The 14,566-nt window shown below is 39.1% G+C and overlaps 1 protein-coding gene across 4 annotated transcripts in view; it reads left to right on the forward strand.

Moving 5' to 3' along the window:
• LOC127214182 (cyclin-dependent kinase 14) overlaps nucleotides 1-14,566 on the forward strand; it is a 294,998-nt gene that overhangs the window by 101,908 nt on the left and 178,524 nt on the right. Inside the window, exon 1 of one of the 4 annotated variants that reach the window (XM_051174587.1) lies at nucleotides 10,269-10,431. The exons of 1 other annotated variant lie outside the window; for it this stretch is intronic. In XM_051174587.1, coding sequence (XP_051030544.1) covers nucleotides 10,363-10,431 — 69 coding nt within the window. In that variant the 5' untranslated portion in view covers nucleotides 10,269-10,362. Of the gene's footprint in view, nucleotides 1-10,268; nucleotides 10,432-10,478; nucleotides 10,778-10,945; nucleotides 11,206-14,566 lie in introns of those variants that run through there. 2 more of the 4 variants (XM_051174588.1, XM_051174589.1) reach the window with 2 other exon arrangements.

Consider the following 14,566-nt stretch of genomic DNA (forward strand, 5'->3'; position numbering starts at 1 on the left):
GGAACTCATCTTTGTTCCATCCTTGATCTTACTTTCTCTGTCTGACTGTTGGGTCTGAGTCTATGTTGGAGTTAGTGTGTGCCTGTTTGTGTGGGTTTATCTATGACGTTGATTCTTGTTTTCCTCATTGAACTTGTTTGATCTCTTTAAGAAGTCTGAGCTAGTTTTGGACAGTGGACAGGCAGAATTTAGTTAGGCAGGCAATCCAAACCAAGATACAAAGAGAAGGGACACCATGTAGCTGCCAGGAAGATGGGATGCCAGGGCATCACCTAGGTGATACACAGACTAATAAAAATGAATTAATTTATAAGAGAGAGCTAGCCAATAAGTAGCCTAAGTCATTGGCCAAACAATTATAACTGAAAACAAAAACAAAAAACCAAACCAAACCAAACAAACAAAAAAGAATTCTGAGCTAAATTAAATAACCTTGCTTGAGTGTATCATGCAGGCTTTGGAGCAAGGTGGATATGGGCTGTGTATGATTTCTTGAAGTTGCTGGGTGGTCCAGTTTCAGCTGTAGTTTGTTTAGTATTTGTTCATAGAAAGTTCTGGTTGTGAGGAGATCTGTTTGGAAGCAATTGTGTGTTTTATATGAGTCTTCTTGAATCAGTGGGGCATTAATGAAAGAGGTGGGTGCATTAGCAGTGGGTTGATAAAGCCAACATAAATTGATTTGACTTTTGCATTGTGGTAAGTGAAACTATGCAAGCTTACTGAATTAGAGAGGCTTTCAAATTCTTTGAGTTAAACAGTTGCAGCAGTTGCTAAAGCTAAGTTTTCTTTAAAATATAGGGCAAAACTTTGTTGTCTGCATCCAGGGCAACGAGGAAAAAACACATCTTTGAGACATGTAGGTACAGTGTGCTTGGAGCTCCTGGAGTCCATCCAAATGCTTTTCCACTAGAGGTTCAAAGAACCAGTGTTTGGGAGGGTTTAAGTTACAGAACTTGGTTCACTGTTCTAAGATGTGCCCCCATGGCATTACAAAACCTTGCTTTTATGTTATCAGGTTTCATTCAGATATAGATACAATTCTTGTGTTAATCGTGGTCACTGCTAGTCTTTGGATATACAGCTCTCACCTCACACCATCTTACCTCTTGAGTTCTTTGTGATCCTGGTATTCAGAATTTGATTGCTTAATCTGGAAATATGCCAGTGTTGCTTGATCCATTTCTCTGAAACCTCCCTTAGCCTGAATTCTCAAAGTATCTTCTGTTATGAGGTCTATGGGAGTTATGTTATTTTTTGTATTTATTATTTGAGTAGTTGTGAGAGCAGCAGTAGTGCTCCATTCATCTTTACCCCTGTGATGTGGAATTCAAAACTCAGTGAATGGCTGGTAAAATAATAGAACATGGAGAGAAACGTCTTAGGAATGAAGTACACAAAATTATAACTATCTTCTTAGCTTTTTCTTTACATCCTCCACAAGTCTCCAGAGTACTCCTGGCTTTTTAAAGAGTCCTCTTGCTGTCATGGCCAGAGGCCTTTAAAAGCCAGTATTGAGGCAACAAGACTGACTTCATTTTTGCCATTTCTGTAACATTTGCTAGCTACTTATGGGTAGTAATATTTACTCACAGTGTATAGATATTGAACCTCATATTTTAGAGTGTGTTGTCACAGAAACTTGGATCCTGTCCAAACTAATTCACCAAACTATTCAGGCAATCCAAATAAATTGTTAATAGTTACTGTTCCATGGCTTTCCCTTATAAATTATAAATGTATATAACAAACATTTAACTTGGTACTGAATTTTTTGCAGATTTGTAGGATTTTACCTATGATGTAGATAAACATATGAAGTAGTTTTGGAGAATACTTTGATTGGTATGAGACCCATTTTTTCCTACTATTTTCTCAGTCAATGTATCAACCATATTCCTCCCTTCCCTAGCTCTGAAAACAACACACTTGTTAAATTATTCAGCCCTACCTCTGGTGTTACTGCTTCATAGCTCAGCACCCTTTATGGACTACAAAGGAGTGAAAGTGAGTTTAAAATATCTATAGGTAAGAAGGAGATTTATTGGAATGGTAATTGTAGCAAAGTAGAAACAAGAATTGGTTTACTCTGTTAGAGCCCCACAGGGCCAGAATGCTGAGGTCCTGGGGCTGGAACCCATCTTCTGTGTCATCAGCTCTGTCACTTTGTCTCAGCTCTTACTACTTGATGGAGTCAGGATCTCTGTTCAGCTCCTTGAAGCAGATGAAGACGCTGCCAGTGGGCATTTCCAAGCAGATACTTTCTCTGCTTCACCACTATCAAAGTAGAGGGGTGCAGTGCAGTGGAGCAGGGAAGGAGGACTGGTCCATGTCTGGTGCTGGACAGGGTGCATTCTTTCCTCAACTGCAGTGAAGGGGTGCAAAGTGGAGTCTTTACAAGGAAGATGGAAAAGCTGTGCTTGCTACTCTGAGCACTCACTTCTCTTTAGAAGTGGGCATCTATTCTATTTTAACAATCACCCACGAAGAACATTATAGAGGAGTGCCAGAAGCATTTAAGCAGTATTTCAGTTCTGCTGTTGTGCACTTCAGCTCTCCTAGCATCCCTGTGTGGCATTTTAGACAACACCCAAATCTCTTCTGTATGAGCTACCCTTATGATGTGTCTTTCACATGGGTCTAAAGTAACCAAATGCATATTTTAATTTGCCTTTGCTTCTTGAGGATGGTGTACATGTAATTTTAGAATAATGAAAGCCACAGCAGCATGTCCTTTAAAAGACCAGAACCAATGTAGTGCTCACATACAAGGCAGTGGATTGTTTGTCCTGTGATCATCACATGTTTTTGTTGCATCACAGCACTGTTATCCTTTCTCAAGTCTCTCCTGTTGTTTTGTTTCAGTTCTTAGGGATAGAAAGTGAGTCAATGAAGGTAAATCACTTAATGACTAATTTTTATTTTAGTACTTTAAACTTAAACCAAACCAAATTTATTTATTGCGTGTATGTTGTTGTTGGGGTACATATGTGCCATGGAGGTCAAAGGGACAAGTTTCTGGAGTTGGTTTTCTCTTCTGTCTTTTTTGAGGTGGGGGGGTCTCTCATTTCTGTTGTTGTACTGTATGCTGAGAGCTGTTTGGCTCACAGGCTTTTGGTGATTCTCTTGTCTCTGATGTGAGATACCACATCCAACTTTTTCATGTTGGTTCCAGAAATGGAATTCAGGTGGTTAGGCTTGGTAGCAAGTGCCTTCACCCATGGCCCTTCCCCCATTTTAATACTGTAAATAGTAGATCAGTGACAGTTTTCTAGATTTAAAAGTGTCAAATGTAATGCAGAGTTATTTGTCTCTGTCTTTTTGGTGTACTTCTAATATGATTTTCTCCCTTTTGAGATTTTCCTAAATTTCAGACTGTTTTAGAAATCTGGGATAATGTATCTCAAAGCAGCAAAGCTAGCAATAACCCTGAGTAAGAGTTTTACTTTGTCTTTTCTTCATATACAAACATTTAGGCCAGTGTAATAACAAACCAATGAACGATAACAACAACAACAAAATGAATGGTGGCTCCTTTGGGAGCTTTGTGACAGTCATGGGTTCATAGACTCCATTCTCCCTGGAGCCACACATGAGAGCAGTCACTAGTCTCAATGTGACTGGCCTTCCTTTGCTCTGCGTACTTTGTGTGTGCCATTGAAGTTTCATAATTTAAGCGTCATTTCTTGCTCCTTGTTAGTTCTGAACATTTGAACTCTCATACAGCTCCTCTGTGAAGATGGTCACAACAAACACCACCTTTCAGTCAGGTTCTCACTGTTGTGTATACTTGGTGCATGACATCACATTAAGAGTCTGTGTGCTTCTCTGCTGGGTCATAAATAGGGAGAAATGTGCACATAGTTCTTATATCACTCAAATAGATAGTACGTGTATGAGGGCACATGCATGTGTATGAGGAAGCGGTATTTAGCAGGAATACAGAAGACTAACATGTTTCAAAGCATATACAAATCAGATGTGATAAAGAATTAGCTAAGAGGGAACAAAGACGGAGATGCAGACACTCTGTTCCCAGGGTAATTGAGAAGGTAATAGAAGAGGGTGGGAAAGCTGAAGATTTTTTTCATGTGGACATGTTTTCTTCAACACAGCTTAGTCTTTAGCTAAGAAGCAATAATAAGCTCATCACACCCAAACCCCATCAATACTGTAGGGAATGCATAGGTGGAGATACACACATTTGCCTATATTATGTTTGGGGTTTACCAAAAAGATTTGAAATCAACTTTTCAAAACAATGTTTGCACTGTGTGCTTACTACAGATCAATTTATAAAAGCTGAGATATGCAATCTTCTTATGTAGATCATAGATGTATGGATAAAGGACATGTGATATACATACATACAATGGAATACTATTTAGTCTTCACAAAGAAGGGATTTCTGAAATTTATAGTAACAGTGAAACTGAAGAACATTATGCTTAAATAAAGTAAGCCAGGCATAGACAGGAAAACACACATTCTCCTGTACATGTGGAATTTAAAACAATTGAACTAATAGAAGCAGAAAGTACAGTAGTGTTCACAGAGGCTGAGGGATGGGGGCCTTTATCAGTTGTCTCAGGTAGAGGATAAGGGTTTCTTTTTTCCTTCTTCCTTCCTTTCTTCCTTCTTCCCTTCCTTTGGTCATATTTTTATATTTTTTAAAGCCCAGTGAATATATTAAATTGTGGTGTAGTATAATTAAAAATTGTTAATTTGATAAATTTATATTTGAAGTAATAGATATTAGCTTGATTGGATATGTTTACAAATTGTTGACAAACCCTAACATCACTTTGTATCCTATACCTATATACTACATAAGTCATCAGTTACAATGTCACATAGTTGATAAATTAAAAAAATAAAAAGATGAGGATGCTGTGTATTTGTTAGAACGGTTTTGTTTTGTTTTTTTTTTTTTTTCCGGCTTGGAGTGCCCAGATTCTGAGAATGCCCTCTATCTTCCTCCCCTACCATCTCCTTTTTGTAAGTGGAAATTTAACCAGCTGATAAAGTTTCTCAAGAACAAATTTTTCTAGTATGATAGAATGATAGGTGTTCATTGATAAAGCTGACCATGTCTGTTTCCCTCTAGGACCCAGAGACCACTCAAAGATAAGTAAGTGACCAATCCTGATGTTTCATGAAGTGGCACCAGTGACATAAGGATAGTTGGAGTGTAGCTATGGAATGGCTTGGAACACTCAGTCAGAGCTCCTCCAGAGTTGCGGGGATTTGAGGAAGTGCTTCATCCACATATAAAAATTGTGGATATTGAGTGTCATTGAATTAGAAGAATTGAGTTGTAGAATTTTCAGATTTACTAAAAGGTTATGTTTAGGTTTGTCAAAATAACACCAACATTTAAAAAAAAAAAGTAGTCAGTATCGCATGTATTTCATTGTAAATGTTTAATCATAAAAATTGCTAGTGTTTATATAGAGTCCTAACAATTTGATAACCATCTTATTTTGAGAAATCTCCATCTTTTATCACTGTTCAAAGTAACACTGAACTTTTTGTCATATAGGTTTAATGAAATTAATTCATAAAATGGGCAGAATTATAACGCACTAAGTAACCCTTTTTGATACCCTCATCTAATCTTGAGTTTTCTTAGTTAACATTGTCTTTTCCTTTGATTTTTGAAAATGCATTTTTCTACTCCTATCTTCCATTGCTTTGTTTCTTTATTGTTTCCTCCATATATTTCCCTCCTCTGCAGTGTCTGGGATAGCTCCAGGTCAACTGATGTGCTTCCTGGGTTTCTGTATAGACAAGAACCACCACAAAACTGGAGTAGGATAAAGACCACACACTTCCACCTCTGTTCACAGCTGTGCCTTGAAGAGTCAGACCTGCCCTCTAGCCATGATATTTTCCCAATGCAAAGAGAGCTAAGAAAAGCTTGCCCTGAGACAGAGTGGTAATGCTAGAAGGAGCATGTAGGAAAGCCTGCTGGACAAGAAAGAAGGAGTCTGGAGTAAAGCAGGGAAGTGCACAGACATCAGGTTATTGGGAGCAGGATGCACTTGGCCCTACATGCACACAGTGAAGCTGAATGTGGTTCCCTAATATTCATCTGGCTCCCATCACCAACTGGAATAATATGAATATTGTGCTTATAACCTAGTTATTAAAATGAAGGGGCACAGCTACATCTCAGAATTGGAAAAAAAAAATCTTGTGTAAGGGAAAGCATTTTGGGGAATTAACTTTGGTTTCCTTGCAGGAAGTGAGTTTGCATAGATGCCAGATTCTAGCCTTTATGTGTCAGTCTTATTTCCCACCAATCCAATGGGATGTTTGTTCACAAGAGTTATTGTCTTTTGTTCTTGAATCTCCAACTGTTTTGTAGCCTCTACCATGAGCTAGTGAGGTTTCAGATACATGTTACTGTCCCTCATAAAGATATTCTTCTTTGCATGAAAACAGTGATTAATTTCTGGATGCTTTACACTCCCCCCCCCAGCACTGTCTTTACTGCTATTTTATGGCCAAACATAAAGTTGTATTTGTTGACACTGTTTTTCTTTTCTCATGTTCTCCAAGCTCCCTGTTCATTTCCACTCTACACTGACCCACAGAGTTTATTTGAACCCCTGTCACCTGCCTCTATTTATGGAGGGGCTAGGGAGACTCATAGTAATGCAGAGAAGCCTCTTCCTGAGGGGTTTATAGTGTGGTTGGGTGTGAAGATAAACAAATAAAGGAAACAAATTAGTTTATAGAAGCAGTGAAGTGTGACAAGGAAGGAAGGACAAGACTATGCTGAAGAGGTTGCTTAAATCTCATTGTGTAGAGCCAGGGCCAACTGAATGACCCAGTGATTGTCTGGGTGTGACCATGGTAGATGCAGAGAAGAACAAAGATGAAGATAGCTGGGGCAAGCATTCAGGAAAGGGAAAGGAAAAGGGAAAGGCCGTCTTGACTGAACTGATCTCAGCAGGCTCTGCAAGTACCTTTCAGTTCTGCACAATCAGTGGGACCCAGCCCTGCCTGGAGTCCTTGTTCTCCAGGCCCAGTCAGTGGCTGCTAGTGTGCCTGCCTGAGGCAACAAATGGCTTATCTTCTAGTTTCAGGTGGACTGAAGTTGGGTACAAACATTTTACCTGTGGCTGAATTTTTCTTTGATTTCCCCTTCTTTGTCCGTCTCTCCTTCCTCGCTGAGCAAATATCCTCAAGAAGTCGGGTGGACCAGCAGCTTGGCTGAGCCTAGCTAGGAAATTCCGACTCAAAGTGTGTAAAAGGCAGCACACGGTTGTGTATGTACATATGCCAGAGGCCAGCTTTTCCCTCTAGCTGCCTATCCTCTCTATCCGTGGTTTATGACCCCACTTTCTCCTTATAATACAGAAGTTCAGAGCTGTACCAGAGTTTCCCCTTTTTTTCCTCCTGTCTACTCAATAGATAATGAAACACTTCTTCCTATCCCCAATTCCATTGGCTTCTTTAAGGTCTGGTCTTAACATTTGTCCTTACTTCCTGAGTGTCTTCCCCATTTCCTCCTTGTCCTGGTCCATTTTCTACAGCATTTCCTTGTTGAAAAATTAAAAACCCCATCCAGCCAGCCTTCTGCCTTACAGTCTCATAGGACTTTTCTTTTGGATGCCATGGCAACTTTATGTGGGGTAAAATGCCTAAGTTCTTGCTATCCTTTCCAGGACCCCTTATGCGCTGGCATCAAATCTTCTTGCCTTCAGCCTGCACAGTTGCCACTGCTGTGCTTGGCTGTCTCTTCAGCCAGCTTCCAACTGAGGCTTCATACTGCCCCTCACATGCCCTTCCCCTCCTGGGTGTCTGAATTGTGTTACTTCCTCTGTGGGATCTCTTGTGAGCTACTGAAGGGAGGTTATTTGTACCCCAACACGTGCTGTCAAAAAACTTGCTTCATTAGGGATGTTGTGTCTAGCACTCAGGAGACTGGGGCATGAGGATTAAATATTTGAGGACAGCCTCAAAGAGACCACTGAAGGCGATCCTGGGCTACATAGTAGGACCCTGTCTTAAAACAACACCACTATATTTTTTAAACCACACTATCATATCTCGTTTTTATTTCTTTTGCTTCATCTTATGATAGGGTTTATTAAGTGTTTGCAATCATTTTCTAAAGTTTATTTTGAGTTAGATCTAATCTGATCTACATTCAAATTTAATTTCTCACAAACAGATATTTGATAATTGTGCATAATCTCATTCTTATATGCAATATATACGTGTATGTGTGTGTGTGTGTGTGTGTGTGTGTATGTGTGTTTGTGTATGTGTGCATAAAAGAAACTTTTTTTCCAATCACTCATTTGGTTCTTTGGATGTAGAGGACACAGCTGTTCACAATGCAGTATAAATATATGCTTGTGGAATAAATAACCGAAAGAATAAGGGAGAAGGTTTTTTTTTTTGCATTAACCCTTTCATTTTTATACAGAATACCTTAGTAAACAAGAATATTTCACACACAGTTTCAGGAAAAATAAGCCATATTATGGTGAAGTGATTAAACTGACTTGATACATGGATTATTTCAGGGAGCATTGATTGATGGGAAGGGAGTTTGCCAAGATAATTTTAGGCTCCAAATGTGGAGTTGGGAAATTGATTACTTATTTTAAGAATTTAATCAGTGTGTTTTAGATGCCTAGCTTTGTGTTACAGGGGAATTAAAAAGCCAGTGATTGGCATGGTTTGTACTCAAGGGCTTTAAAATAGGCACAATACCAATAATAAAAAAGCACCTTATGAGACAGCATGTAATTAAATCCTAAATGATTCAACTATGACGAGACACTGGCTTTGCAAAAGGGAGCATTTGTGGGTAGGAGAGATGAGCAATCTCTTACAGAATCTCATCTTGAAAGGCATTTTTGACTCAGAGTCTGCTCTTCAGGCATGTGCTCATACAATTCTGAAGTGCTCTGATATTAAGGTGACAGCTTGGGCTGGGGAGCCAGCTCTGTCATAAAGTGTTTGCCATGCAAGCATGGGGACCTGAATCTGTGTAATCCCAGAACCTGTGTAAAATGGCAGTCATGGCAGTTCATTCTTATAACCCCAGCACTGGGAGGCAGTGTAGACTATATGTGAGTCCCAGGTCAGTGAGAAACTGTCTCAGAAAACAAGGTGGATGAGTTCTGAAGAATGATATTTGATCTTGACTTCTGATTTGCAAATGGACATGTATATTCATACACCTACACACACACACACACACACACACACACACACACAGTCATGCATGCTCGTGAGATTGAAACTGTATAACCTTGGTGAAGAAGGGAGTGCAGAAGGTTTTTATTTTAACACATTTTTTTTTTTGTTGGTTTTGGGTAGGATTTTGCAGGAACTTTTGTGTTACAGAAAAAAAAAATCAAGGTTGTTATTTCTGAAGTGTCTGACATTCAGAGTGATGAGGGCAAAGTAGCAGGAAGATGAGGTGGTTCATTTGGATCAGCTGGAATGTGATGGGCAAATGGTTCTTCCTTAGCCTTCTGGCCTTAAGCAGACTCAAGTCCAGAGTTTTGTGAGTATGTCCCATTCACCTAGCATTGTAGTTACCACCTCCCATAGCTAAATTAATCATACAGTTGAACATTTGTGATGTGAGATTACCATGGCATTTAAAATTTTCTTGTGTAAATTATTTTCCAATTTGACTGTACCTTACTCTAATTTATGAACCCTTAGTGGTTCTGTTTTCAGGCCTAGGAAATCTGAAACAAATATAAGGGCTAGAACAGCCTCTCTCCTGTAGGGGGTGCTAAGAGAGTAGCGGTTTAGTACTCCTTTGCCACCCAGCCCCTTCTGGCATGACTTGGCACAATTTACTTAAGGATTGTGTGCTCTGGCTTGTGTTGATATTTATTTTTAAGGGTGTCCTGGGTCCAAAGCCCACAGTAATTCTTCAGGCTCATAACTATGCATTCTGTCACTTTGGTTCAGTAAATGCTACACCTGTGTGATTTTTTTTTTTTTTATACCTCATGTATTTGAGGCATGGTAATTTTAATGTCCTCATTATGTCTCATTTGCATGTGACACATGTATGCATATAGACATATTAAACCATTTTCCAAGCATTAACATTAATGATAGTAGCCTAAACTTGGCCTTTTATGGGACCTCAGATTATTATTTAATGGGGTTGTCACTCAGGACACTGACTGGCTTTCTCTAGTGCCTTTAAAAAATTGAATTGAGCATGATAAGGTGCATCCCTTGATTAAATGTTTTCCTCTTGTGCAATCACCATTAGCTGTTTGGCTTCCATCCTATATGCTTTTGAAGCAGCCCTGCATTGCAAATCAATAGCTTTCTGGAGAGACAGTGTGCTGTGAATTGCCTGGACAGCGTATGCATGGTTACTTTGGCTGCAGCGCTGCTGCAGAGCCCTGTTACTCTGCCTTCCTGGGAACTCCACAGGCAAGTCCATCGTGTTTGGAGGAAAAAAAATAGATTATTTTAGGGGAAAAACTGAACTGTTGAAGCTTTTGATACTGAACATTAGCATGTCTTTTGTGCTCTTCTGAAATAATTTTTTGGTCTTGCTTCGTTGAGATCAGCTTCTCTGAGTGATTTCTGGATTTTTTTTCCCCCTGCTTCTGCTTCCCCCTTTCTTGGTTGTAGTACGGCCGTACCATTTCAGCCTGCTAGTGCAGAAAGATGTGAATTCAGTTGCTGTGTGAGGCTGGCCTGGTGCAAACACATTGCTAGAGATATGTTAAAGAGTTCCAGGTGAATCCGGCTTGAGAGAGACAACAGCAGAACGGTAAGACGGAGCATGCCTGGAATCATATCAAGGGTTTTTATTTGGAGCATCTCGGCAAGTCGGAAGCCTGAGTCACTCATTTACAACTTGAAGAGGGTTCATTTTATGCATGTCATCTTACTCACTCCCTTCTATTTAGCTGCCAAAGCCATCAGAGATTGATAAAAGGGGTATTTACATTAAGGATCTGATGGGGTTACTCAGGGAGTCTCCGGAGGTTCCTGAGGCTATTGCTGGTAGTTTGTAAACACCAGTAGTAGAAGAAAATGTTCAGTGACTGCTTCTTGGCCAGAGCTGAGTCTGATTTCTTTGGAAACTAGTCTTATTTATGGCTTAAAGAGATCTTGCAGACTGTTTTGCCTGGTTATGCTAGGCTGAATGCCCTCTGAGTCAAGCAACTGAAGGACAGGAGACCACTTTTCCTCTGGGTAAACTGATGTCTGAATTTAGCTGGATTGGACCTGAGTGGAATTGGTAATCTCTACTATATTAGCGATCTGGGGTTGCTTTGCTGCCCAACTCGCCCTCTCCCCTCCTTGAGCCCTGAATGCACCTGGTTTTAGTGTGTGTTGCTGAGTAGAGGTCAGGGTGCTGCCATTTAGATCATTTTATCTAAAGTGGTTCTGCTTTTCTGCATAGAAGTGATAATTCTCCATGCACTTCTCCTTGAAGTGCTTGGCTCTGCTAGTGGGCTTTTAGCATTGTAGAAGCTGATGGAGAACTCCTGCATGCTTGAAAGGCTGGGGTAGTAGACAGACTACTCCAAAATGAGGTTTGCCTGTTTATGAAGGTTGGAATGTAAACCTGGACAGAGGATGAATTCCTATTTGTTTCATTATTTGGAACAGAGTATTAAGTAGTGAGGGTTTGAAGTTGAAGGATATATTTTCATATTGTTTACATTGAGACTAATACCATTAAATGATCATGTAAATTTATCTGGGTCTACATTTTTGTAGGTGTTGATTATTAAGGATATCAGTATTTAATATTTTGCTTTAGAATATTTTACTTTGTATGCTTGAACATAGTTTACTTGAAATGTGGACCTTGTTGTTGGTAAATGTCTGTTGATCAGTAGCTTGTTTCTTGGCCAGAGACGTTTTATATAATTTTATGGTACACATGTCTAAGAAAGAATACTTTATCAGCTAAGAAAAACAATAAGTGATTTACTGGAGGAGGAATCTCTGTACTTACTAAAATTTAAGTGCAAAACTGGACTTTGATTTCTAGGAATGAATATTTGGATTTTGTTCAAAGGAGAGTTGGAATTTTCTTGTGTATTAAACACTTATTATTTCCCCCAAAGTAAATGCAAACAGGAGCTGTTATTTTTTTTAAATCTAATTCTTTTGAGATGATATACTGTTTGCTGTGTTTTTTTCTGAGAACGATATGTTCTAGCTATTTATATTTTTATCTCCACTTTGTGTAAGCTGTGAGGTTTATTTTTTCATTCTGTGACAGAAGAAATGTTACATCTGCAAAAAGTAATTTTAAAAAGGGGACTGGTAGAGCAATAATTTAACTTTATTTTATAATATCCCACTCCTGTCTTCATAATGCAAACATTTATTATCTATATACTACCTATATGCTCTCTCTACATATTACTTATATACTGTGTATAGGACAATAGGATACAGGCTTGCAGAAAGTGGAGAGGAGGTGGAGGGAGCTTCAGTTGTAGTAATGTTACCATTTCCCCATGCAGTCTGCACCTTTATGTTCTCTATCAGAAAGTAACTTTGAACGTTGCAAGCAGTATAGTGACTGCTGAGGAGAACCTCTTTCTTGCAGGCATTCACTTGCAAAACATTTGTGCAAAAATCTACTCTGTTAAGGTGTAAATGGAACAGGTTGATCTGGTTCCTGTCCTCATAGAACTTGGAATCTTGTTCTGAAAATCATTTTTAAGAGAAATTCTGTGGGAAATTTTTGGTTTTTCACTTTTTAATTGTGAAAGAGATACTGTGTGCTTTGATATTTAAAATGCACATTACACAGAACTTGCCAATTCACCATTTTTAGATTTATAATACAATGACATTATTAAGTCTATTCCATGTTTTATATTAATTACCCCTACTCTCTCCCAAAATTTCCCACAATTCCAAGCAGTTAAATAATAACTTCCATTCTCCCTTCTCTTCAACCTTGACTCTACTTTTTGTGCCCATGAGTTGGCTTCTGGTAGGTACTGTGTTTCTTGCCAAGTAGAATGACATAGTATTTGTCTTATTTTACTTAGCATGGTTTCACAGTTCACTGTTGTAGTACCATACATTGGAATTTCATTCTGTGGAGGCTATGATTTGATTTTAATATGGAAAAGATAGCGGTTTTCTCCTTAATATAGGGTGTCACTGAATCAAGTTTCCATATGGACTCTGTAGTAGACACCTTCGAGCTTCTAAAAATCGTAGCCCATGGAAATAGCAAGGAATGAGGAGTAGGAATGCACTCAGAGAACCACCCACTAGTATTGAGGTATTTACATGCCCTGGTGATTGAGCACAGTACTGGGACTGCTAAGATTTTCTTGTCTATTCTTTGCTGATAAAAGAGCAATGATCAGCTGGAATATTCATTGTGACTTTTGTCATCATTAGCCTTAAGATCTCACCTACTGTGTTTCTGATGAGTTGCTCATTCTGACTCTAAAAACAAAAACTTACCAAACCATCACCCAGGTTTCTATGCATTCTGTGTGCTACCTTCTGCCCCCAGTCCTGTTTTTAGTGGACAGTCAACCAGAAACCCCTAGGTAGCCTCTGCATTAGTCAGGAAGCATAGAGAGAGAGTTTATGCTTGATATCACAATAAACAGTTTTTCATTAGATAGGCAAGCTTAGCTTCATCAGTGATGTTTTTCTTTTTGGAGTTTCTCTACATACTGCTTCCTTTAAATCCAATTTATTTTTTCAATAGTTGATTCCTCTATAAAAAATCATGTTATGGCCCCACCCAGAGCAATCTATCTGTTTACCATCAACTGATTTGACAGTTTCTGTACTGGATCCCTGGAAATTTTATGTCTATTCTTGTAACTCCCTGTTTAAGGCACCTAAACAGATACAGAGGAGCAAGATTCACCACAGCAGTGTTTATTACATGAGTCGTTCCATCCTTCTAAGTAGCCATAGTCTTTCTCGTCTTGCTTTCTTTGGGACCTCATGTTGTTATTCATGGTGACTTTTTCCAACTCAATATATAGCTAAGGTCTTCAGCCTCTGCTCCCCAAGTGCTAGACTTACAGGTGCTTGTAATTATACCTGGCATTCTGTCCTTAATAATTCCTAATGCTTTATGCTCTAATGCTTCTGTTTTTTTTTTTTTTTTCTGTTACAGACTGGCTTCTTATATGGGGCAGATTCAGAATTAGATTAATTAAATGAATGTTTACTTGGGTGATGAGTTGGAAGAGAGGAAGGAACGTCAGGCCAGAAAACCACATCCCAGTTACTATGTGCTTCTTTGAATATGCTCTTCCTTTTGTGTCAGGAGAGATGAGTAAAAAACCGATGGGCAGTGTTGCAGGTGAGATTTATCTTTTGCTTATTCTGTCTAGAATGTAGGTCTCCGAGGACACGTGCATAGTGGCCAAGAGCTCCTGCTTTGTGTTTGGTCCTGCAATAAACTTCCATTCCGGTGTTTTCTCACTGCGTGGCCTTGGACTGGTTGCTTACTTCATGTGTGTGTCAGTGTAATCACCTATGAAACCAGGATAATGATGTCCCCACTGAGGCTCTTGTAGAGGCTGAGAAATCGTGCTAAAGGCAGTTT

Source organism: Phodopus roborovskii, unplaced genomic scaffold (genome assembly GCF_943737965.1).
Source record: "Phodopus roborovskii unplaced genomic scaffold, PHOROB, whole genome shotgun sequence".
Classification (NCBI taxonomy): Eukaryota; Metazoa; Chordata; class Mammalia; order Rodentia; family Cricetidae; genus Phodopus; species Phodopus roborovskii.